Source organism: Balaenoptera acutorostrata, chromosome 17 (genome assembly GCF_949987535.1).
Source record: "Balaenoptera acutorostrata chromosome 17, mBalAcu1.1, whole genome shotgun sequence".
In the NCBI taxonomy this organism is placed as follows: domain Eukaryota; kingdom Metazoa; phylum Chordata; class Mammalia; order Artiodactyla; family Balaenopteridae; genus Balaenoptera; species Balaenoptera acutorostrata.
Genome location: NC_080080.1, coordinates 19,026,803 through 19,054,126, shown reverse-complemented (window position 1 = coordinate 19,054,126; position 27,324 = coordinate 19,026,803). Strand labels below are relative to the sequence as shown.

The 27,324-nt window shown below is 36.3% G+C and overlaps 1 protein-coding gene across 5 annotated transcripts in view; it reads left to right on the top strand.

The window, feature by feature from the left end:
• Positions 1-27,324, top strand: part of COL14A1 (collagen type XIV alpha 1 chain) — a 243,696-nt gene that overhangs the window by 52,547 nt on the left and 163,825 nt on the right. For all 5 annotated transcript variants that reach the window (XM_007188834.3, XM_007188835.3, XM_007188833.3 and 2 more), the window contains exons 6-9: positions 10,508-10,663; positions 11,593-11,712; positions 13,250-13,414; positions 16,450-16,611. In XM_007188834.3, coding sequence (XP_007188896.2) covers positions 10,508-10,663; positions 11,593-11,712; positions 13,250-13,414; positions 16,450-16,611 — 603 coding nt within the window. The remainder of the gene's footprint in view (positions 1-10,507; positions 10,664-11,592; positions 11,713-13,249; positions 13,415-16,449; positions 16,612-27,324) is intronic.

The following is a 27,324-nucleotide window of genomic DNA, read 5'->3' as shown; positions in this document are numbered from 1 at the left end:
CAGAATTCTTTTTCAGGTAGACTGCCTATTACCTCTTCATTTGTTTGGTCTGGTGGGTTTTTACCTTGCTCCTTCATCTGCTGTGTTTTTCTCTGTCTTCTCATTTTTCTTAACTTTCTGTGTTTAGGGTCTCCTTTTCGCAGACTGCAGGTTCGTAGTTCCCATTGTTTTTGGTGTCTGCCCCCAGTGGCTAAGGTTGGTTCAGTGGGTTGTGTAGGCTTCCTGGTGGAGGGGACTGGTGCCTGTGTTCTGGTGGATGAGGCTAGATCTTGTCTTTCTGGTGGGCAGGACTGTGTCCAGTGGTGTGTTTTGCGGTGTCTGTGAACTTATTAAGATTTTAGGCAGCCTCTCTGCTAATAGGTGTTGTTGTATTCTTGTCTTGTTAGTTGTTTGGCACGGGGTGTCCAGCACTGTAGGTTGCTGGTCATTGAGTGGAGCTGGGTCTTAGCATTGAGGTTGAGATCTGTGGGAGAGCTTTCACCGTTTGATATTACAAGGGTCGGGAAGTCTCTGGTGGTCCAATGTCCTGAACTCAGCTCTCCCACCTAAGAGGCTCAGGTCTGACCCCCAGCAGAGCATCAAGACCCTGTCATCCACACGGCTCAGAATAAATGGGAGGAAAAAAAAGAACAGAAAGAAAAAAAATAAAGTTATTAAAATACAATAAAGTTAATTAAAATACAGCTATTAAAATAAAGTTATTAAAGTAAAAAAAAATATTATTAAAAATAAAAAATTAAAAAGTAATTTAAATAAAAGAAAGAAAGAAAGAAGAGAACAATCAAACCAATAAACAAATCCACCAATGATAAGTGCTAAAACTGTACTACAAAAAACAACAAAAAGAAAAATAACAAATGGACAGACAGAATCCTAGGACACATGGTAAAAGCAATGGTGTACGGACAAAATCACACAAAGAAGCATACACATACACACTCACAAAAGTGAAAAAGGAAAATATATATATGTATATGAAAAAAAAAAGCAAGAGACCAACCAAATCAATAAACAAATCTACCGATGATAGTAAACTCTAAATACTAAACTAAGATAAACATAAAACTAGGAACAAATTAGATGCAGAAATCAAACCCCAAGTCTACAGTTGCTCCCAAAGTCCACTGCCTCAGTTTTGGGGTGATTCATTGTCTATTCAGGTATTCCACAGATGCAGGGTACATCAAGTTGATTGTGGAGATTTAATCCGCTGCTCCTGAGGCTGCTGGGAGAAATTTCCCTTTCTCTTCTTTGTTCTCACAGCTCCTGGGGTTCAGCTTTGGATTTCGCCCTGCCTCTGTGTGTAGGTCACCTGAGAGCGTCTGTTCTCCGCTCAGACAGGACGGGGTTAAAGTAGCAGCTGATTAGGGTGCTCTGGCTCACTCAGGCTGTGGCAAATGTCCTCATTTTAAAAAGAGCTTATAATATATCTTTCTGTTAAATCAGATATTTTACAGCTATGAGCACTGTTTATAGATTTTGGCAGAGGCTGTTTCCGGTAGCAATGCTTGGGCTCATCTGATTGATACCTTCCTTCTTGTCTAAGAATTTTTTATTAAACATCTTGTTTCTATACCTGCAGGGCTGACAGTATCAAATAAAGCAGGTGTTTCAGCCTTAGAAACTTCAAAATGTCAGGTTCTGTTTGTTATTGATGAATTGGAATAACAGGGATGATTGAGTTATTGCATGTTTTCAGAAAATCACCATGGACAACTAAAGTAAACATAAAGCCAAATCACGTAATACTATATACAGAGCTGAGAATACATGTGAATGTAATATACCGGCTCCTGAATAAGCTTTGTGTCTAAATAGAGGTGGTCAGGCAAAATAGCCTCTCTTGGGTCAGCATGAACTTATGAAAGTCAGGAAATAATAACCAGGTCATTGTACAAATAAAATTTTAGGACAGACTTTCTCTACAAGTATTTTAAAAGGACTGTATATTTTCAAAGGAAATAAAACCTGTTTTCGGTGTCTGGCGTTATGGTAGGTAGAGTATGGAGAGGTTAGATAGGAAGAAATGGCGGTGGGCAGAGAGGATAAAAATTGAGTCAAAGGTCTCAGAGATGAGAATGTTGTTGGGGGAAAGAAAAGTAATTGTACTGGGATGAAGTGAGAAATCAATATGGACAGGTCAAGTGGAGTTGAATTATGGAGAGCTTTGAAGAACCCAATGAATAGTTTAGGCTCAGTTTGGTAGGTGGGGGAGGGAAGAAATAATCTTAAAATTTGGAGTTGGAAGGTAACTTTGAGGTCCATGTAGTTCGACCAGTTGAGAGGTTGAGGCTTTTCAGCCACATCATCAAAGGTTGACGAGCATCTGCTTTCATCGACAGAGCTCTCACTATTTCTCAAGGCAGCAGTCTCTGGAAATCTTGACTGTTAGAAAGTTCTTTCTTGAGTTGAGCTGAAATCTGTCTCCTTGTGGGCATACAGAACACTCCTAATCCCCCTTCTGTATGACAGCCCTTTAAATATTTGAAGACAGCTATCATGTCTTCTCCCAGTCTCTTACAGTTTATGAGCAGAGGAGAAATGTAATGAATGTCACGTTTACAGGATTGTCAGTTAATTTTAAGATGCAGAGCTCTGAGTGACAGAAGAAATGTTCCTTTGACTATGGTTCAGAGATTGGGCTTCATGTGCCTCCAAGTTGTCACGGTGTTATTCACCCCAAGTTGGATACAAGACAAGTATGTCTTTGATTTCATGCTTTCTTTAATGACAAGGCTTAGCAATCTTTCCTTTCTTCCTTCCTCCCTCCCTCCCTTCCTTCCTTTCTTCATTCCCTCCCTCCTTCCCTCCTTCTTCCTGCCTTCCTCTTTTCCTTCCCTTCTTTCTTTCTCTCCCTCCCTCCTTCTCCTTCTTTCCCCATCCCTTCTTCCCTTCCTTTCTCGCTTCCTTCCTTTCAAATACTTTTCTTCTCTTCTGTCATAGGAGTTGAATAGCACAATAGCTAAATGGTTCAGGCTTTGGAGTCAGTCCTGGATTTGAATTCCAGCTTTTCTACCTGCTTAGTGTGTGATGATAGGCAAGTTATTAATCCTATAAGATAGGTGTCTTTTTCACTCCATTGAAAAAGAAAGGTTCTAGTTACTTAACCTTTCTTTTTCAATGGAGTGAAAAGGACACCTATCTTATAGGATTAATATCAGGCTTAAATGGAAAAGACATATGCAAAGCATCTGATAAAAGCAGTCACTAAATGGGAGATCTTTTTATTATTTAAAAAAAAAAAGAAGCAATGAAAAGTATCTGCTGCAGTCAATAAATAAATAACTATATGTGTTAGGGTTCTCCAGAGAAGCAGAACCAATAGGATATATATAAATATAGAAAAAGATTTATTATAAGGAATTGGTTCACATGATTATGGGGACTAAGAAGTCCCAAGATCTGCAGTCAGCAAGCTGGAGACCCAGGAGAGCTGGTGGGGTGAGTTCCCATCTGAGAACTGGCAGGCTCAAGACCCAAGAAGAGCCAGTGTGTCAGTTTTGAGTCCGATGTTCCAATCAAGGCAGTCAGGCAGGAGCAGTTCCCTTTTTGTTCTATTCAGGTCTTCAATCAATTGAATGAGGACTAACTACATTAGAGAAGGCAATCTGCTTTACTCAGTCTGTGGATTCATATGTTCATCTCATCCAGAAGCACCCTCCCAAACAAAGAATAATATTTGATCAAATGTCCAAGAACCCCATGGACCAATCAAGTTGACATATAAAATTAAGCATCACACTATATAGTATATTTCTAGGAAGTAAGAAGCTCTACAAAGAAAAATAAAACAGAATAAGGGAAGAGGGTGATGGGGAGTGCTGTTTTAGATAGGATAGTCATCTGTCAGGGATGCTTTACAATGTACGTCTCCAGCAAGAGTGGGCTAAATGAGCGCTAAGCGCCCTCTGATTAATGTCGACTCTGAACACGACTGAAATGAACCCCCTGCTCCCCTTCCTTTAAAAAAAAAAAAATTATTTATTTTTGGCTGAGTTGGGTCTTTGTTGCTGCGCGCGGGCTTTCTCTAGTTGCAACGAGCAGGGGCTACTCTTCGTTGCGGTGTGGTGGCTCTGTGTTGCGGAGCACGGGCTCTAGGCGTGTGGGCTTCAATAGTTGTGGCTCACGGGCTCTAGAACGCAGGCTCAGTAGTTGTGGCGTACGGGCTTAGTTGCTCTGCAGCATGTGGGATCTTCCCAGACCAGGGCTCAAACCCATGTCCCCTGCATTGGCAGGCGGATTCTTAACCACCGCGCCACCAGGGACGCCCTCCCCTTCTGATCGATGGACAGCTTGTAACATTAATATGACAGATAACTAGTGGCCACCCATGTTGCATTATGTGAGGAGGTCTTCTACGGTGCTAGTAGCATGGTATGATGGAAGAGGCAACCAAACCTTTACAAGACCTGGTGTCCAGTCCTGGCTCTGCGTGAACTGTTCACTTGTCTCTCTGAAGCTCAATTTCATTTTCTGAAAATTGAGGACAATCGTGGCTCCCCACAAGAATGTTGTAAGAATCAGAATATGCCAATGTATTGAAAAGTCCTTTTAGAACCACTGAGCTCTTTGCAAATGTAAAATGATGTTAACTCTTAAAAAACAAAAAATCCTCAGGGATGTGTCTGAAGCCAATCTTGGAAGCAAGCTCTTAGTTTAGAAACTTGAACTCAACCTTACCAGAGACTTAAGTGAGAAATTGTTCTGTGACCACAGTTTTCCTTCAAATGTCGTGGTTAATGAGTTGCCTAGCTGGATATTTTGCTAGTGGCACGGAGAAAAATAATTCAGAGCCACTAAATGTATCAGACCAGTTGTGGTGAAAATGATCACGAGATTTTCTGAGTGCATATTAAGATAATGTGAGTAAAAATATTATGTGCTCCCCTTTCATTTAGCTTTGCCTCTGGCACTGGGAAAATATCAAGGAAGACAGGCAAACCTGATACAATCTCCCTGATCCCTAAATAACCGTAATCCACTTTCCAGTGTGGTAGGGTGGCAGGGCAAGAGGAGAGACCACATTTAATTGAGCCAACATGGTTCATTTTTCTAGTGCCGTGCTGTAGGTATGAATTATGTGAAAGGAGGGAGTCTTTTTTAACAAGACAAGTCAGTGTACTTTATATTTATTGATGTACTATGTGCCGAGATCTCAGCCAAAGGGGATAAAAACATAAGACACAAATCCCTCACTTCTCAAAGAGTTCTGTCTAGTCAGGGAGATAGAAATGGAAACAAATTATAATAGCCCAGTGTTCTGAGTACAATAAACCATGTACAAATGCAGAGACAGTAAAGAGGAGCAGGTAATGAGTCCCATCTGAGGACTGTTGGAAGAGCTTCTTGGAGTTGGTGGAGTGTAACCTGGGTTTTGAAGGATGAATAGGAGTTTACCTGGCAGAAAAAGGCTGCTTCTGTCAATTCTCCCTTTTCTATTTTAATTAACTAAGTTGATGAATACCCTTCTCCATAAATACATTGTAAATATTTCTATATTAACTATAATTACATCTTTAATTTGAATGTCATTAGAGCAAAAGGAATACTATGATATAAAAAGGAGACTTTAAATGGTAATTTCATACCATTCTAACTAAAGTAGCACCTCCAAAGTCCCCCCACACCACTACTCTTTATATCACTCTGTTTATTTCTATAAAGCTCTTTTAAAAATCTGAAATTATGTTGTTTTGTTAATCTGTTTCCTCTCACTAAGAATTTAAGCTGCTGGAAGGTAGGAACTTAATTGTATTCTCGGTTGCTCAGAAGAGTGCTTGGGATATAGTAAATATTAAATAGACACATTTTTAATAAGTAAATTTCATACAGGAAATTAGTTAATATGAAATTAATATACATAGGTTTAGTGTAGACTGATTTATACTAATTCAGATTCCTTGAATTAACTTGTATTTTCAACGTAAAATTTTCTCATGATGTCAGTAACACAGTAAAATTGGTGTAAAACTATAGTAAAAGGGACACTTGTCATGTGGGCTACTTAAGTGCTAAGTGCATACATTTGGGAGGGAAAAAAGTTATCTAGACAGTGATGCTTGCAAATGGCACATACTACCTGTGGACACAGCAGGGGCAAGTGCTGGGGTGACACTGCCTCATATTAGAGACTTTTCCCCCTGCTTTCTAAATTGATGTAATGTAGGGACCTTATTGAAGTCAGTATATCCTGTGGTTAAGAGCATAGATTTTGGAGATGTATTACCTGGGTTCAAATCAAAGCTTTGCCTCTTCACTGGGTGGCACTCTGGGCAAATCACACAGCCCATGTATATCATATTTTTCGGCTGCAAAGGGGACTGCTAATGATACCTGTCTTATAGAGCTGTTATGAGGACTAAGTCAGTAGCTAAGTGTAGAGGGCATAATGTTTAATCTAACGATGTACATAACTTTCAGATATGAAATTGTTAGTTTCTTTGGACCTCCTTATCTTGTACCTACAGTTGGTGTACTGCATAATGGGAATTGTTCCTTCTGATTCAATCTGTGACATTCAGAGTGTTGTTTTTATTTGTGATGTAGCCCATGTATTGGGTGCTTTCCTTCAATTGTGGTCAGCTGCCTAGCTTTTTTTTTTTTTTTTTTTTTTTGGTACTACCTGTATTTTCAGAATTGCATTTTAGATAAAGTTCATGTTAAGCCAAGAGCTGAATTAAAATACAGTTCAAGAATTCATTTCCTCTGCTCCTTTGGTTTAACTTTAAATACAATATTGACGGCAAAAAGAATTTATTTCATTTAAAATAATTAATTGGACTAATTTCAGTATTTGGTTGTTATGAATCAAATTGCTATGAACATGTGTGTGCAGTTTTTGTCTGAATGTAAGTTTTCACTTCTCTGGAATGTGTCCAAGAGTGTAATAGCTGGATTGTATGGTAATTTTTTTGTATACTTTTTAAGGAAGCTGCCAAACTGTTTTCAGAGTGATTGTACCATTTTATATTCCCATGAGCAAAGTGTGAGTGATACCGTTTCTATACATACATGCCAGCATTTGTTATCACTATGTTCTATTTTAGCCATTTTGATAGGTGTGTACAGTGAAATCTCATTGTGCTTTTAATTTTCATTTTCCTGATGGTTAATAATGTTGAATATCTTTTCATGTGATTATTTGCCGTCTGTATACCTTCTTTGATGAAATATTTGTTCAGGTTTTACCCATTTTCTAATTGGATTGTTTGGTTTTATTTACCTGTGAGTTTTGAGAGTTCTTTATGTAACCTAGATACTAATCCTTTGCTGAGTGTGTGGTTTGCAAATACTTTCTCCCAGTCTATAGCTTGTCTTTTCATCTTCTTCATATGAGCTTTCACATAGCAAAAGTATTTTATTTTGATGAAGTCCAGTTTATCAAACTTTCTTTTTATGTGTTTGTACTTTTGGTGTCGATTCCAAGAACTCTTCTTCTAGCCGTACATTCCAAAGATTTTCTTCTACTTTTTTCCTAAAAGCTTTATAATTTTACTTTTCACATTTAAGTTGATGATCCACTTTGAATTAATTTTGGTATAAAGTATAGGGTTTAGGTCAAGTTTCTTTCTTTCTTTTTTTCTTTCTTCCTTCCTCCCTTCCTTCCTTCCTCCCTCCCTCCCTTCCTTCCTCCCTCCCTCCCTCACTTTCTTTCTTTCTATCTTTCTTTCTTTATTTCTTCCTTTCTTTCCTTCCTTTCTTTCCTTTCTTTCTTCTTTCTTTCTTCTTTCTTTCATGGATATCCAGTTGCTCTCGCACCATCTGTTGAAGTACTTTTGAACATTTGTCTAAAATCATATTTAGTTATAAAATCATACAGTTGAGCATATTTGTATGGGTCTATTTTGGCTTTTCTATTCTTTTTCATTGATGTGTGTGTCTAACCCTCTGAAATACCCATTACTTATTTACAGTAAGTAGGGTGAATACCCAGTAAAATGATTCCTTCCGTGTTATTCTTCTTTGTCATGACTTCTAAAAAAACTATTCTGGGGTCTATGCCTTCCCATATAAATTTTAGAATAAGCTTGTCTATGTCTTAAGAAAGCCTTTCTGGGATTTTGATAGGAATTGCATTAAACCTATAGATCAATTTGGGGATAATTGACATCTGTACTATGTTCAGTCTTCCTGTCCATGAATATGGTAGACTTCTCCATTGGTTTATGTCTTCTTTGACTTCTATCAGTAGTGTAATTTGCAGCACACAGATCTTGCACATGTTTTAAATATATACCTAAATATTTCATTATCTTTAGAGTAATCATAAATGCTATTAAATTTATTTTTTTCCAGTTGAATGAGTACAAATTGTACCTCATCGTGATCTTGATTTTTTTATTATTGTGATCACCAATGTAGTTAAACATTCTCTTCATTCATTTGTTAACCATATTATATATTTCCTATACTCTGAAGTATCTATTCATGTTTTTTTATGGATTTATGTATTCTTGATGCTGATTCTTTTTCAATTTTTTACATTGTACATGTCTTCTTCCAGTCATAACTTATCTTTTTATTTTATTTAAGGTGTCTTTTGATGAACAACTTAAAAAAATTTAATATCACTAAATTTATCAGTATTCTAATTTCTATTCAATTAATTTTCTATCTTACTTTGGAGATATCTAGAATTTTTATCTCCAAGTCAAAATGACTTGAAAGAGCTAAGTTAACAGAATATTTTTATTGGAGACAATTTTAAAATGGAAAATATCAGTTTTCATAGCCCTCTTCTAAGTAAGCAAAGAGAAACTGCTCCCTTTCTAAGATCCTGTCTGCAGTGTACCCAAACAATTAAAAAAATTTTAAATTAAAAAGTGAAATAATATCCCCAATAGTTTTGGAAGAAAAAGAAAACTACTTTTCATTTCAGGTCAGTTTCCCCATAAAAATTGAGAGAAAAAGATTCTTAAAGCTTCTTAAGACTTTAATTTTCCCTGATTATTTCCAAAGCACAAACTAATTTCTACCCCATGACTTCTTGCATTGTTCTGTTTTAGAACTTTTTAGTGTGATACAGAGGGCTGACTCCTAAGTTAGTGGTGGCTTTGTATTTGGTCATTAAAGAAGGGAGATTTGGTGCCCAAAAATGTAATATATAAACTTCAGATTGAGCTGTATTGTTTAGCTTACATAATGAGTATCTGAGTATTTCCTTGACAAATACATTTTTTCCCCATCTGGTAAAAGGATCTAGGTATTCCACGAATGTGAAAAAAACCAAGATCCAAGATCGTTTTAACTAAATGTGGCCAGTAGGTACAGAGATATATATTAAACTGAGATATATATTAAACATAGTAGTTCAACTATTTCCCCCCCAGGAAAAAATATATTCAATTTATTTATGAACACTTCTTTATTTTGCTTTTCACTACATAAATTATATTTTAAATTCTGTTTTTTTGTCATTTTAATGTTAGAAAGCAAAGTAGGGATTTGCTGGGCATTTCAAGAAGTTGACATGGACACATATACACACACAATATTCCTGATCTCCAGTCCTAATATGAAAATTCAGCAAAGTTAAGCCATCCTTTGGGAAGCACAAACTGCAGTAAAAAGCACTGCTGGTAAAGATACTGACAATACTGTGACATTTTTAAGGATTCTTAAACCCATTAAGAATACTCTAGTATTCTGGCTCTGTGTGAATGTAAGTGGTGGTTTTCACCTCATCCAGCACAGACCTACCCCCTTTATTGCAAGGACAGCTGTTTGCCCTTCGCCTCTTGCCCACAGTCACTGTGGGCTAAGACTTTCCCTGAGGGCAAAGCTTAAGGGAGTGCCACTCCAGTCACCAGGCATCCTTTTCTAGATCCTTATTCTGAAACTTAATTTAAAAAATCAATTACTTAAATGACTTTTAGGGATAAAATCTTACTGTCAGATAGACACAATATGTAAAAATATTTGAATTGGGGGAAATTCTTGGGCTCTTTTCCAATTTTCTTCTTCCACAAACCCTTCCTATTTTAGCAAAGGTCTGTATACCTTTCTTAGATTAAATGCACGGCCCTGCCTTTTCCTTGAATTCAGGAAGCCCATGTTTTCTTCTCTTATGACTGACTTCCTCTAGCATAGATTTATCAGAATGGGAGAGCCGCCTTTCTGCTTCCTGGCTATCTTCCCATCCCTGTTGACTCTCCTACACGGGTGTTGCTAAGACCTTTCCTGGAAAGAAGCTACAGACTAAAACCCAAAACTGGATGCTTTTGCATAGACACTACTTTTTAAAATACGCAGAAGGCTTGAGTTGCCAAGATGGTGTGAACCTGCCAGTGTTTTGCTATTTCCAGAACATTGGCTCCGCTGCCAGCTGTTACCACATTTTTTTTTCCTGGTAAAAATGCATTTAAAAGAACGGTTATAAAAATATGGTTGCTTTAATGGAAACTTTATTGTATTCTTAGCACCAAATTATCTGAAAGACTTAAAATAAACTCATTCTTTTAAAAGTTCCAACAGTAACACAGATACTTTTTTGGTCTGTACTTTGCAGAAGTGAAGTTTTTCTGTCAAACTCCAGCTATTGCTGATATTGTAATCCTGGTTGATGGCTCATGGAGTATTGGAAGATTCAACTTCAGACTGGTTCGGTCTTTTTTGGAAAACCTGGTTACAGCATTCGACGTGGGCTCTGAGAAGACACGAATTGGTACATCTTCTACCATTAACAGCAGTCTGCTGCCAGTGTAAAACCACCAGGAAGCTTCTTAAGAAATTTCAAAGATTCTTTACCAAATGGTTTTCAGAATTACAGGTTTAACAATAGTGATATTCCTAAAAGGGCAAGTTTGCGTCAATAGATATTTATTTCTACTAATTTTTGCAATGACAGTGTCACTCAATTAACTATTGAACACATTTCAATTTTCTAGAAAGCCAAAATCTTCTCTGCCTAATAATAATAATAATAATAATAATAATTTTAAAGTTGCCATTTGTTTAAGAATTTATTGGGTAAAAGTTTTCTTTTTATTTAAAAAAAACACAGCTGAATCCAGTGAAATGTTTAACAATTCGAAAATGTTTTATAGTACAAGATAATCTTTGCCAAATTAATTCTAGCTGAGATAAAAAGCAAAAAAAAAAAGGTGTAAATCATTGAGCAACATATCCATTTTATTATATAAAGTCTCCTAGTTTCCCTTCTAAATAGCCATAAAGAAAGCTCATTCCTTTGGGAATAAAAACAAACACTATAATGTATACAGAAGTCAAAATATAATGTTGTACACATGAAGCTGGTATAATGTTATATACCAATGTTACCTCAATGAAAAATATTAAATAAATCTAGACCTTTTATCTACAAACATGATCAGACTTTAAAAAAAAAATGCTAAGTACCTGATTAGGTACTCGCTTCTAGATGGCTAGAAAATATATACATTCCTTCGGCCCCCAGCTATGTTGAAAATTCCTTAAATTGATGTCAAGAACTCATTTTGGAAGTACCTAGCGAGGCAGAGAAAAAAACGTTGCGAAGATTAGGCCCTTCGTCATTCTAGTTTCTTGAATGGTCCACTAGATCTTTGAGTAACCCATCATTTCTGGGTGGGCTTTCTCATCTTTCTTTTCCAGGTCTTGCACAGTATAGCGGCGACCCCAGAATAGAATGGCACTTGAATGCTTTTAGCACAAAAGATGAGGTGATCGAAGCTGTGCGAAATCTACCATACAAGGGAGGAAATACACTAACAGGTATGTTTTTGTTTAGTCCACATTTTTAGCAACATATCTTGCTGAAGAATAGTTTTATTACTTCGTTTTGCCACTTTGCATGTCTTAGCATAGTATTTTTAAACCAAACTAGCATATAAAGTTCTTAGATGGCTCTTTTCTCAAACCTAGCATTAAGAGTTAAAACCTAGACATCTCATGCCTTTTGCTATATGAATATAATGTCCCAGGAAGGGCTTGGTTGAACTAGAAGAGAACCGAGCAGTCCCTGACGCTGACAGGCTTTAGTAGCTGTCTTAACCTTTGTCAGTTCATTTTTCTTCCTCTTCACCTGTTTTTCCTCCAGTCACGCTGTCAATCCAATAAGATCAAATTTCTACCTATTTTCAAGGAAGATATTTTCTTTACCCTTATTCTTCAATCAGTAGTTATCATGGAAATATTTATGGAGCTTTGGTTCACCAATATTTTTGATAAATGAGTACAATCGGCCCTTAGCATCTGCAGATTTGACCAACCAGGGATCAGAAATATTTGGAAAAAAATTCCAGGAATTTCCCAAAAGCAAAACTTAAATTTGTCGCATGCTGGTAACTATTTACAGACAATTAACATTGTATTAGGTATTATAAGTAATCTAGGGATGACTTAAAGTATCCGGGAGGGTGCACGTTGGTTGTATGCAAATACTACTCCATTTTATATGAGGGACTTGAGTATCCATGGATTTGGGTGTCACAGGGGGTCCTAGAACCAATCCCCCTGTGGATACCAAGGAACAACTGTAATGTAAGAATATTTAGATTACAGTTATCCATGACCCAACCACAAAAGGTTATCACAGGTTTTAACCCTAATACATGCAATTTCCTTCTGTGGGCCCACAATGTGGATGCTCAGTTTAAATAATAGAGATGCTGTCATTGAATTTTAAGTAAACCACTGAAATCCTGATAATTGCTTTGCCAATTGGAGGTTTAATCTAACAAGTTTTTTGTGAATACAACAAAAATTTATTAAGCACAAATCCTATAACAATATTTGGCATTTATTTTTTCTGGGTGAAAAGTGTCACACTCAAAAGGCAGGAGTTCAACTATCATTTTAGATCTGCCCCTTCTACCTCTATAAAACAGAGAAAGAATTTGTGGGTTTTTTTAGATCATCATGAACAAAATTGAAAATGTAGTGATGATATTTGGGACATTTGCTTCTGTGTGGGTATTCTTGCTTCATCCTTAATTATAAAGGTTTAGATTTTCTTGTACACAGATCTGTCAATATACATTTGATATGAATTCAATGTTCTTTATGAATGTTAGTTGCTGAAATGATGCACTATTCAGCTATTTTTTATTACCTCTGTTTTGGTGGATTTTAGTTTTTCATCGGATCTGTCAAAGAATAGTTTATTTTAAAAATGAAGATGAAAGTTCACATCTAATAAAAACTCTTTTAACTTTCTAAGTAACTCATCTTGTGGTTACATTTTGCAGAATTGGAAGGCTTTTTATTAGAGATGGTTGGTTTGTATTTATTTTTTCTTGTTTTCTCCTAGGTCTTGCTTTGAACTACGTCTTTGAAAACAGCTTTAAACCAGAAGCGGGAGCAAGGAATGGAGTGTCCAAAATTGGCATTTTAATCACAGACGGAAAATCCCAAGATGATATTATTCCACCATCCAGAAACCTTCGTGAATCTGGTGTAGAACTGTTTGCCATAGGTATTTGTTAATTATGGTCCTGTTTCAACAATGGACACAGACACACAACCACTTAAAACTATATATGATGGAAAGTACACTCCACTGAAAGCCAGGAGACCTGAACACTTTCAAGTCTTTTTTTTTTTTTTATTGGAGTATAGTTGATTTACAATGTTGTGTTAGTTTCTGCTGTACAGCAAAGTGGATCAGTTATGCATATACATATATCCACTCTTTTTTAGATTCTTTTCCCATATAGGTCATTACAGAGTATTGAGTAGAGTTCCCTGTGCTCTACAGTAGGTCCTTATTAATTACCTATATTATAGATAGTAGTGTGTATATGTCAATCCCGATCTCCCAATTTATCCCTCCGCCTCCCCCCGACCTTTTCCCCCCTTGGCTCTAGTCATAGCCAGTCATTTGATCTGAGCCCAACTTCCTTACATTAAAAATGGAAGTGATGGAACTGATGGATCTTATGGTGTGAGGATCTCTAGGTGAGATACCACACACAAAATGTTGTGAAAAGCATAAAGTGCAAAGGTTAGGTACATATTCATTACCATTTAATTAGTCAAGACTTTTCTCTTTAGTATCACTTTATAGCTATCTCTTCTCTGATAGTGTAGAGAGAAACCAATTTATCATTTTCAAGGAATTAAGGTCTTGTAGTTAAGAAAGCAAAGAATTGTAGATATGCGGTATTATTTCCTTGAATATAACCCTTTATAAGGTATCGGTTTGTGGGAAGAATATGCATGGCATACACTCAGAATAACTGCAAAATATTTAGTTGATGCAATTTTGCTCTTGATTAAATTGTTTACATTTTCTTTGGTGATAGGAAGGCCTTCTATTTAGTAGAGACTGACCAAAAAAAAAAAAAAAATAGAGACAATTCCTCTAACTGATTTCTAGATTTGTTACTCAAAATGTGGTTTATAGAATGTTTCATTCGAGAAGTATTTGCTTCTTTGCTGGGTGGCAGGCATTTTGGTGGGTGCTGGAGCATAAATATGAACAAGGTAAAATCCTTACAGAACAAATTCCATCCAAGTCATGATTACCATTTCCTCACTTTTCCGTGCTCTTTACAACAGACTGTTTTGTTTGGAAAGGTGAGAGAGAGAAAGAGAGATTTGGGGCTTATCTTCTCTAGAATATTCTTAAATGATCCAAACTTGTTGGTTTTAACTAAATGCCATGAAAAGTATTATTGACATTAAGCTCATTGCTTCAGCATGCACTGTTATTTTGCTATTGTGGACACAGAGCCAACTATGCATTTTAAAAGCTATTGTAGAGGTCCGTCAGACAAGGAACATTAGAGAGATTGATTTGATTTTTATTTTTTATTTTGCTATCCTTTTGTTCAACAAAGAAAATCCCTACAGAAGACTTACGCTAATAAGGGATTAATTTATGTGTTTACTCTCCATTCTGTGGTCTCATTAATGATGAATGGATGAGTTTAAGTGAACTCATTCAGATGTGATTTGGACTTTTTCTCTGGGAATTACCTGGAAATCAGTAGTATTTATTATCTTATAACCCCCTAAAGCAAATAGTTCAGAAACAACTGATGCTTTTTTTTTTTTTTTTTTTTTGGACGTACATTTTTTTTTTTTAATTTATTTATTTTATTTATTTATTTATTTATTTTTGGCTGTGCTGGGTCTTCGGTTCGTGCGAGGGCTTTCTCTAGTTGCGGCAAGTGGGGGCCACTCTTCATCGCGGTGCGGGGACCGCTCTTCATCGCGGTGCGCGGGCCTCTCACTATCGCGGCCTCTGTTGTTGCGGAGCACAGGCTCCAGACGCACAGGCTCAGCAGCTGTGGCTCACGGGCCCAGCCGCTCCGTGGCATGTGGGATCTTCCCAGACCAGGGCTCGAACCCGTGTCTCCTGCATTAGCAGGCAGATTCTCAACCACTGCGCCACCAGGGAAGCCCACAACTGATGCTTTGTTACTCAACCTGTTGAGGTTGGCAGATAACTTAAATGGCACAGCTGGGCACCTAAGAAGTAATTAATGTTGCCCCAGGTAATCTCTCTTCCTTGCTTCCATAGTACCTCTTTTTAACATCCTTAGATAATTGCAATGACTGGGATTTTTAAAGAAATGCTTCTTGTTTACTGAAGCCTGGGGAAGAGAAATCTACCTTTACACCCATGAAACCCAATCCTGTGCCTCCCTTTTTCTATTTCTAATTTCACTGGTAAATATTTACTCATTTTAATGTGTAATCTTCTGAGAGGCAGCTTGAGATAGTAGTTAAGAGCATATGACTTTGGATCTAGACTGCCTGGGTGAAACCCCAGCTGTATACTTACTGGTTGTGCTTCCTTGAGCAAGTGAATCAACCTCTCTGTGCATCAGCTTACTCATCTGTAAAATGGGAGAAACAGTAATGCCAAACTCATAGGATTGGTTGTGAAGATTAAATGTGTTAATATATAGAAAACACTGAAGTGCTTGGGGCATAGTAAGCACACTCTAATTGGTAGCATCCATGGCTAAGATAGACTAGAAAATTCCAAGAGGGCCAAGGATTTTCTGTCGCAATTTAAGTAAACTAATTTTATAAAAATTTAAACCTGAAGTTCGGATGGTGTAGAGTACTGGTTTAATTACTATTGCTTCTGCAATATTTAGGAAAGACAGAAGTTAGTTTCATCAATACGTCTTCCTGTTAAGATGTACTGAACAAAATTAAGACTTAATCATTTAAAAATGATTTTGAGGGAATTCCCTGGTGGTCCAGTGGTTAGGACGAGCCCTTCCACGGCAGGGAGTGCAGGTTCGATCCTTCGTTGGGGAACTAAGATCCCACATGCCGAGCGGTGAGGCCAAAAAATAATAAAAATTTAAAAGTAAAATAAAAATGACTTTGAAAGTGAATTTAAAAAACAATCTGACATGAGATGTGCCTCTTTAAAGTACAGGTGCTTTGGTTGCGGTGGAGACTGATGGGTACAGGTCGGGCTCACTGCAGTTGCTTTTTCAAACGGGGCACGACCGTCATGACCCTCCCTGTTGTCCTCAATGCCAGGGGTGAAAAACGCGGATGAGAATGAATTGCAGGAGATCGCCTCTGAACCAGACAGCACTCATGTGTACAATGTCGCCGAATTTGACCTGATGCACACAGTTGTGGAGAGTCTGACGAGGACTGTCTGCTCCAGGGTGGAAGAACAGGACAGGGAGATCAAAGGTACAATGAGTGACAGAGCACAGTTGCTCTGCTCGTGTGGGTATTACTCTGTGCAAAAGTCTATCATGGATTATGAAAATTCTTATCATTTTTCACATTGACTTACTAAACAGTCCTTTGTGCTCTCAAGACAGGGATCATCAGAATAGAAAAGGGAGTATATTGGTAGGTTCCATGGGCTTGTGGGAGGGATACTTTAAATTACTAGGTAATATCTCCATGGTGTTGCATTTAGACCATCATGTTTGTTTTTTAATTAAATGTTGGATTTTGAGATCATTGAGCATTCACATGAATTTGTAAGAAATAATGTAGAAAGAGATCATGTATATTTTACCTGTTTCCCTCAATGGTAACATATTACAAAACTACAGTACAATATCACAGTCAGGAAAGTGACGTTCATACAGACAAGATACAGAACATTCACGTCACCACGAGGACCATTTCTGTTGTCCTTCTATAGCCACATTCCTTCCCTCCCCCAACATCTTCCTAACCCCTGGCAACCACTAATCTGTTCTCCATCTCTAAATGCTTTTCATTTTGGAAATATTATATAAATGGAATTATACAGCATGTAACTTATGAGGACTGGCTTTTTTCACTCAGGGTTATTCCCTGGAGATTTGTCAAAGTAGTTGCATGTATCAGTAGCTCTTTCCTTTTTGTTGCTGCGTTGTATTCCATGGTATGGATGTACCACACTTTGTTTAACAATTCACACATTGAAAAACATCTGCGTTCTTTCCATTTTTTGGCTGTTACCAAAAAAGGCTGCTATGAACATTCATGTATAGGTTCTTCTGTGAACATAAGTTTTCATTTCTCTGAGATAATGCCCAGGAGTGCAACTGCTTCATCATATTGTAATTGCATGTGTAGCTTAGTTTTAATTAAGAGGCTGCCAAACAATTTTCCAGGGTGGCTGTAGCATTCTACATTCCCACCAGCAACATATGTGATCCAGTTTCTATGCATTGTCACTAACATTTGTTATTACTATATTTTATTTTGGTCATTCTGATAGGTGTGGAGTGCTATCTCATTGTGGTATTAATTTTCATTTTCCTGATAGCTAATGAAGTTGAGCACCTTTTCACATGCTTATTTGCATTTGTATATCCTCTTTGATGAAACATCTGTTCATATCTTTTGCCCATTTTCTTTTTTTTTCATTTTCTTTTATTTATTTATTTTTTTAACATCTTTATTGGGGTATAACGGCTTTACCATGGCGTGTTAGTTTCTGCTTTATAACAAAGTGAATCAGCTCTACATATACATATATCCTTATATCTCCTCCCTCTTGCATCTCCCTCCCACCCTCCTTATCCCACCCCTCTCGGCGGTCACAAAGCACCAAGCTGATCTCCCTGTGCTATGTGGCTGCTTCCCACTAGCTATCTATTTTACATTTGGTAGTGTGTATATGTCCATGTCACTCTCTCACTTCGTCCCAGCTTACCTTTCTGCCTCCCCATGTCCTCAAGTCCATTCTCTACATCAGCATCTTTATTCCTGTCCTACCCCTAGGTTCTTCAGAACCTTTTTGGGTTTTTTTTAGATTCCATGTATGTGTGTTAGCATATGGTATTTCTTTTTCTCTTTCTGACTTACTTCACTCTGTATGACAGACTCTAGGTCCATCCACCTCACTACAAATACCTCAATTTCACTACTTTTTATGGCCGAGTAATACTCCATTGTATATATGTGCCACATCTTCTTTATCCATTCATCTGTTGATGGACACTTAGATTGCTTCCATGTCCTGGCTATTGTAAATAGTGCTTCAATGAACATTGTGGTACATGACCCTTTTTGAATTATGGTTTTCTCAGGGTATATGCCCAGTAGTGGGATTGCTGGGTCGTATGGTAGTTCTATTTTTAGTTTTTTGAGGAACCTCCATACTGTTCTCCATAGTGGCTGTATCAATTTACATTGCCACCAACAGTGCAAGAGGGTTCCCTTTTCTCCACACCCTCTCCAGCATTTATTGTTTGTAGATTTTTTGAAGATGGCCATTCTGACTGGTGTGAGGTAATACCGCTTGTGGTTTTGATTTACATTTCTCTAATGATTAGTGGTGTTGAGGATCCTTTAATGTATTTCTTGGCAGTCTGTATATCTTCTTTGGAGTAATGTCTATTTAGGTCTTCTGCCCATTTTTGGATTGGGTTGTTTGTTTTTTTGATATTGAGCTGCATGAGCTGCTTGTATATTTTGGAGATTAATCCTTTGTCACTTGCTTCATTTGCAATTATTTTCTCCCATTCTGAAGGTTGTCTTTTCGTCTTGTTTATGGTTTCTTTTGCTGTGCAAAAGCTTTTAAGTTAAATCAGGTCCCATTTGTTTATTTTGGTTTTTATTTCCATTACTCTAGGAGGTGGATCAAAAAAGATCTTGCTGTGATTTATGTCATAGAGTGTTCTGTCTATGTTTTCCTCTAAGAGTATTATAGTGTCTGGCGTTACATTTAGTTCTTTAATCCATTTTGATTTTTTGTGTGTGTATGGTGTTAGGGAGTGTTCTAATTTCACTGTTTAGAAATTAATTTAGCTGTCCAGTTTTCCCAGCACCACTTATTGAAGAGGCTGTCTTTTCTCCATTGTATATTCTTGCCTCCTTTATCAAAGATAAGGTGACCACATGCACGTCGGTTTATCTCTGGGCTTTCTATCCTGTTCCATTGATCTATATTTCTGTTTTTGTGGCAGTACCATACTGTCTTGATTACTGTAGCTTTATAGTATAGTCTGAAGTCCGGGAGCCTGATTCCTCCAGCTCTGTTTTTCTTTCTCAAGACTGTTTTGGATATTTGGGGTCTTTTGTGTTTCCATACAAATTGTGAAATTTATTGTTCTAGTTCTGTGAAAAATGCCATTGGTGGTTTGGTAGAGATTGCATGGAATCTGTAGATTGCTTTGGGTAGTATAGTCATTTTCACAATGTTGATTCTTCCAATCCAAGAACATGATATATCTCTCCATGTGTTTGTATTGTCTTTAATTTCCTTAATCAGTGTCTTATAGTTTTATGCATACAGGTCTTTTGTCTCCTTAGGTAGGTTTATTCCTAGGTATTTTATTCTTTTTGTTGCAGTGGTAAATGGGAGTGTTTCCTTAATTTCTCTTTCAGATTTTTCGTCATTAGTGTATAGGCATGCAAGAGATTTCTGTGCATTAATTTTGCATCCCGCTACTTTACCAAATTCATTGATTAGCTCTAGTAGTTTTCTGGTGCATCTTTAGGATTCTCTATGTATAGTATCATGTCATCTGCAAACAGTAACAGTTTTACTTCTTCTTTTTCGGTTTGGATTTCTTTCATTTCTTTTTCTTCTCTGATTGCTTTGGTTAAAACTTCCAAAAGTATGTTGAATAATAGTAGTGAGAGTGGGCAACCTTGTCTTGCTCCTGATCTTAGTGTAATTGGTTTCAGTTTTTCACCATTGAGAATGATGTTGGCTGTGGGTTTGTCATATATAGCCTTTATTATGTTGAGGTAAGTTCCCTGTATGCCTACTTTCTGGAGGGTTTTTATCATAAATGGGTGTTGAATTTTGTCTAAAGCTTTTTCTGCATCTATTGAGATGATCATATGGTTTTTATGCTTCAATATCACATTGATTAATTTGCTTATTTTGAAGAATCCTCGCATTCCTGGGGTAAACCCCACTTAATCATGGTGTGTGATCCTTTTAATGTGCTGTTGGGTTCTGTTTGCTAGTATTTTGTTGAGGATTTTTGCATCTGTGTTCATCAGTGATATTGGCCTGTAGTTTTCTTTTTTTTGTGGCATCTTTGTCTGCTTTTGGTATCAGGGTGATGGTGGCCTTGTAGAATGAGTTTGGGAGTGTTCCTCCCTCTGCTATATTTTGGAAGAATTTGAGAAGGATAGGCGTTAGCTCTTCTCTAAATGTTTGATAGAATTGGCCTGTGAAGCCATCTGGTCCTGGGCTTTTGTTTGTTGGAAGATTTTTAACCACAGTCTCAATTTCAGTGCTTGTGATTGGTCTGTTTATATGTGCTATTTCTTCCTGGTTCAGTCTCGGAAGGTTGTGCTTTTCTAAGAATTTGTCCATTTCTTCCAGGTTGTCCATATTATTGGCATGTAGTTGCTTGTAGTAATCTCTCATGATCCTTTGTATTTCAGCAGCGTCGGTTGTTACTTCTCCTTTTTTATTTCTAATTCTATTGATTTGAGTCTTCTCCCTTTTTTTCTTGATGAGTCTGGCTAACGGTTTATCAATTTTGTTTATCTTCTCAAAGAACCAGCTTTTAGTTTTATTGATCTTTGCTATCGTTTCCTTCATTTCTTTTTCCTTTATTTCTGATCTGATATTTATGATTTCTTTCCTTCTTCTGACTTTGGGGGGTTTTGTTCTTCTTTCTATAATTGCTTTAGGTATAAGGTTAGGTTGTTTGTTTGAGATGTTTCTTGTTTCTTGAGGTAGGATTGTATTGCTATAAACTTCCCTCTTAGAACCGCTTTTGCTGCATCCTGTAGGTTTTGGGTAGTCGTATTTTCATTATCATTTGTTTCTAGGTATTTTTTTGATTTATTCTTTGATTTCCTCAGTGGTCTCTTGGTTATTTAGTAGTGTATTGTTTAGCCTACATGTGTTTGTATTTTTTACAGATTTTTTCCCTTTAATTGATATCTAATCTCATAACATTGTGGTTGGAAAAGATACTTGATATGATTTCAGTTTTCTTAAATTTACCAAGGCTTGATTTGTGACCCGAGATATGATCTATCCTGGAGAATGTTCCATGAGTAATTGAGAAGAAATTGTATTCTGTTGTTTTTGAGTGGGATGACCTATAAATATCAATTAAGTCCATCTTGTTTAATGTATCATTTAAAGCTTGTGTTTCCTTATTTATTTCCAATTTGGATGATCAGTCCATTGGTGAAAGTGGGGTGTTAATGTCCCCTGCTATGATTGTGTTCTGTTAGTCTCCCCTTTTATGGCTGTTAGCATTTGCCTTATGTATTGAGTTGCTCCTATGTTGGGTGCATAAATATTTACAGTTGTTGTATCTTCTTCTTGGATGGATCCCTTGATCATTATTTAGTGTCCTTCTTTGTCTCTTGTAATAGTATTTATTTTAAAGTCTATTTTGTCTGATATGAGAATTGCTACTCCAGCTTTCTTTTGATTGCCATTTGCATGGAATATCTTGTTCCATCCCCTCACTTTCAGTCTGTATGTGTCGCTAGGTCGGAAGTGGGTCTCTTGTAGACAGCATATATATATAGGTCTTGTTTTTGTATCCATTCAACGAGTCTATGTCTTTTGGTTGGAGCATTTAATCCATTTACATTTAAGGTAGTTATCGATATGTATGTCTCTATTACCATTTTCTTAATTTTTGGGGTTTGTTATCGTAGGTCTTTTCCTTCTCTTGTGTTTCCTGCCTAGAGAAGTTCCTTTAGCATTTGTAGTAAAGCTGGTTTGGTGGTGCTGAAATCTCTTAGCTTTTGCTTGTGTGTAAAGGTTTTAATTTCTCCGTCTAATCTGAAAGAAATCCTTGCTGGTTAGTGTAATCTTGGTTGTAGCATTTTCCCTTTCATCACTTTAAATATGTCCTGCCACTCCCTTCTGGCTTGCAGAGTTTCTGATGAACGATCAGCTGTTAACCTTATGGGGATTCCCTTGTATGTTAATTGTTGCTTTTCCCTTACTGCTTTTAAGATTTATTCTTTGTATTTAAATTTTGGTAGTTTGATTAATATGTGTCTTGTGTTTCTCCTAGGATTTATTGACTGTTTCCCATGTTAGGGAAGTTTTCAACTATAATCTCTTCAAATATTTTCTCAGTCCCTTTTTTTTTTTCTCTTCTTCTTCTGGGACCCCTATAATTCGAATGTTGGTGCGTTTCGTATTTTCCCAGAGGTCTCTGACATTGTTCTCAATTCTTTTCATTCTTTTTTCTTTATTCTGCTCTGCGGTAGTTATTTCCACTCTTTTATCTTCCAGGTCACTTATCCCTCCTTCTGCCTCAGTTATTCTGCTATTGATTCCTTCTAGAAAAATTTTAGTTTCATTTATTGTGTTGTTCATCACTGTCTGTTTGCTCTTTAGTTCTTCTAGGTCCTTGTTAAACGTTTCTTGTATTTTCTCCATTCTATTTTCAAGATTTTGGATCATCTTTACTATCATTACTCAGAATTCTTTTTCAGGTACACTGCCTATTACCTCTTCATTTGATTGGTCTGGTGGGTTTTTACCTTGCTCCTTCATCTGCTGTGTATTTCTCTGTGTTCTCATTTTGCTTAACTTACTGTTTTTGGGCTCTCCATTGTGCAAGTGGCAGGTTCGTAGTTCCTGTTGTTTTTGGTGTCTGCTCCCCTTGGTACGGTTGGTTCAGTGTGTTGTGTAGGCTTCCTGGTGGAGGGGACTGGTCTCTGTGTTCTGGTGGATGAAGCTGGATCTTGTCTTTCTGATGGGCAGGACCTCTTCCGGTTGTGTGTTTTGAGGTGTCTGTGAATTTATTATTATTTTAGGCAGCCTCTCTGCTAATGGGTGGGGTTGTGTTCCTGTCTTGCTAGTTGTTTGGCATAGGGTGTCCAGAACTGTAGCTTGTTGGTCGTTGAATGGAGCTAGGTCTTAGTGTTGAGATGGAGATCTCTGGGAGAGCTTTCGCCATTTGATATTACAGGGGGGTGGGAGGTCTCTGCTGGACCAATGTCCTGAACTTAGCCCTCCCACCTCAGAGGCTCAGGCCTGACATCTGGCCAGAGCACCAAGACCCTGTCAGCCACGTGGCTCAGAGTAAAAGGGAGAAAAATAAAGATAGAAAGAAAGAAAAAATAAATAAATAAAATAAAATAAGGTTAATAAAACAGAAAAACTTTATTAAAAATAAAAAATTAAAAAATAATAAAAAAAAAGAGAGGAAGAATGAAGAGAGCAAACGAACCAAAAAACAAATCCACCAATGATAACAAGTGCTAAAGACTATACTGAAAAAAAAAGAAAAAAGGACAGTCAGAACCCTGGGACAAATGGCAAAAGGAAAGGTATACAGAGAAAATCACAGAAAGAAGCATATGCATACACACTCACAAAAGGAGAAAAAGGGAAATAAAAAATATATATATGTAACAAAATAAAAAAGGAAGAGAGCAACCAAATCATTAAACAAATCTGCTGTTGATAATAAGCTGTAAATACTAATCTAAGATAAACATAAAACCAGAAACAAATTAGATGAAGAAAGCAAACCCCAAGTCTACAGTTGCTCCAAAAGTCCACCACCTCAATTTTCGGATGATTCATTGTCTATTCAGGTATTCCACAGATACATGGTACATCAAGTTGATTGTGGAGATTTTATCCACTGCTCCTGAGGCTGCTGGGGGAAATTTCCCTTTCTCTTCTTTGTTTGCACAGCTCCTGGGGTTGAGCTTTGGATTTGGCCCCGCATCTGTGTGTAGGTCACCTGAGGGCGTCTGATACCTTTTGGGAAATCTGAGGTCTTCTGCCAGCATTCAGTAGGTGTTCTGTAGGAGTTGTTCCATGTGTAGATGTAGTTTTGATGTATTTTTGGGGAGGAAGATGATCTCCACGTCTTACTCCTCTACCATCTTGAAGGTGCCCCCCTCCTTGCCCATTTTCTAACTGGACTTTTTTGGGGGTTGTTTTTTGTGTTAGTTTTTAACTGTTGAGCTTTGAGAATTCTTTATATTCTAGGTAATAATCCTTTGTTGGACATGTGGTTTGTTAATATTTTCTCTCAATCTATAGCTTATCTTGTTATCTTTTTAACAAGGTCTTTTGCAGAACAAAAGTTTTAAAGTTTGATGAAGTCCAGTTTATCTGTTTTCCATTTTATGATTAGTGCTTTTTCGTGTCAAGTCTAAGAACTCTTTACCTGGTCTTAGATTCCCAAATATTTTCCTTTTTATTTTTTTCCCAGAAGTTTTATATTTTACATTTAAATCTATGATGTGAGTTAATTTTTTTGTAAAGGATTTGAAGTTTAGTTTAAGGTTCCAGCACTACTTGCTTAAAAGGCTGTATTTCTGCCATTGAAATTACCTTGCAACTTTGTTGAGTATCTGTTGGAGACATTTGTGTGTGTTTGTATCTTGGTTCTCTTTTCTGTTCCATTTGGTCTATGTGTCTAACCCCCTTCCAATGTCATACAGTCTTGATTTACTGTAGCTATATAGTAAGTCTTAAGATTGGATAGACTGAGTTCTCCTGTTTGATTATTCTTTTTCAAAATTGTTTTTGCTATTATACTTCCTTATAGTCCATGTAAGTGTTAGAATAACATTTATATAATATTCTATATTTAATTTATATAGTAATCTAATATAAATATTAGAATAGTTTTTATTCTACAAAAAGTCTTATTGGAATTTTGTTAGGAATTGCATTAAATCAATTTTGAATTATCAAATATCAATTTAGCGATAATTGACATCTTTAATCTGTTGATTCTTCTAATCCATGGACATGGCACACCCCTCCATTTGTTTAGATATTCTTTGAGTTCTCCATCAGCATTTTTTAATTTTCAGGATGCAAGTTCTATATAGGTTTTGTTCTACTTACATTTAGTATTTAATTTTATTTTGAGAAATTTTAGTTGTATTTTTAATTTTGGTGTTCACATTTTCATTGCTAGTATATACAGATATAATTATATTTTTGTATGTTTACCTTGTAGCCGATGACCCTATTATTTGAAATTATTAATTATTTCTCGGAGTTTTTCTCTAGATTTTTTGGAGATTTTCTATGTAGAAAGTCATATTATTTGCAAATAGTGATAGTTTTATTTCTTGCCTTTTGATTTGTGTGGTTTTTATTTCCTTTTGTTGCCTTATTTCACTGGCTAAAACTTCTAGTATTGTGTTAAATGTGATGAGAATGAATATTGTTGCCTTATTGCCCATCTTAAAGGGAAAGCTTCTGCTTTTCAAGGGATTGGTCCACTTCATAGAACTTGTAGAATTCATGTGTGTAGAGTGGTTTATAGCATTCCCTCATTCTTTTGATGTCTGCAGGGTCTATAGTGATAGCTCCTGTTTCCTCCAAGATATTGGTAATTTTTATCTTCTCTTTTTTTATTTTTCTTTCAGGCTTGCTAGACGTTTGCATTTTTTTTAAAGAACTGGCTCTTGGTTTCATAGAACTTCTTTATTTTTCTTCTGTTTTTTATTTCATTGATTTCTGCTCTTACTTTCATTTTCTTCACTTTGCTTGTTTTGGGTTTATTTTGCTTTCACTTTTCTAGATTCTTTAGATGGACTCTTAGATTATTGATTTGAGATGTTTTCTCTTTTATAGTGTAATTACTTAAATGCTTTAAATTTCCTTCTCAGCACTGCTTTAGCAATGCCCCTAAATTTTGATATGTTGTATTTTCATTTAATTCAGTTTAAAATATTTTTTGGTCTTGACATGTTCTCTCTGACCCATTGATTATTTAGAAGTGTGTTATTTATAGTTTCCAAGTGCGTGGGCTTTTTTCTGTTATCTTTCTGTTATTGGTTTCTAATTTTATTTCATTGTCATCAGAGAACACACTCTGTATGATTTCAATTGTTTTAAATTTGCTGAGGTTTGTTTTTTGGCCCAAGATATGGTTTATCTTGGTATATGTTCTGTAGGTGCTTGAAATGGATGTGTATTCTGCTGTTGTCATATGCAATGTTCTATAAGCTTTGACTAGATCCTGTTTGTTGATGGTCTTGTTGAGTTTTATATCCTTGCTGATTGTTTTGTTTCATTGTCTTATCAATAGTTGAGAGAGAGAGATGTTAAATACCCATCTAAAATTGTGGATTTGTCTGTTTTTTCTTTCAGTTCTATCAGCTTTTACTTTATATGTTTTGCAGCTCTTTTTTTGGTGCATATACATTTAGAATGCTAGGATTTCTGGGTTGATTAACCATTTATCATTATGTAATGTCTTTCTCCGTCTCAGGTAATTTTCTTTGTTCTGAAGTCTACTTTATCTTATATTAATACAGCCATTTCTACTCCCTTTTGATTAATGTTTACATAATATAATTTTTAAAATCTATTTACTTTCAACCTTCCTATATCATATTTGAAGTGGATTTCATGTAGACAGCATATAGTCGATCACGTTTTTAAATCCACTCTGATAATTGCTTCCTTTTAATTGGTATGCTTAGGCCATTTTTATTTAATGTAATTATTGATATGTTTGAGGTTAAACCTGCTTTTGAATTTTTATTTATTTATTTTTTCAGTTTGTGCTCTCTGGTTTTCACATCTCAGTTTTCTTTATCTTTTTTTCCCGTGGGTTACTTAAACATTTTTAGAACTACATTTTGATTTATTTATAATGTTTTTGATGGAATCTCTTTGTATATCTTTTAGTTGTTGCTGTAGTTATTATGTTATATATACATGACTTATCCCAGTCTGCTGATCTTGATATTTTACCAGTTTGAGTGAAGTGATGAAACCTTACCTCCCTTAAGTCCCTTCACCATATCTGTGTGTAATACAATTGTCTTAAATATTTCCTCTCTAAAAATGTTGAACCACATCAGAAATTGTTATAATTCTTCAACCATAAAACATAATTTAGGAAACTTGAGAGGAGAAGTAAACTATATTATATTTACCCATATTTTAATGCTTTCTGTCATTCTTTCTTCCTTTCTGTAGTCCCAGAAATCCTTCTTTTTGTTATTCTATTTAAAGAACCT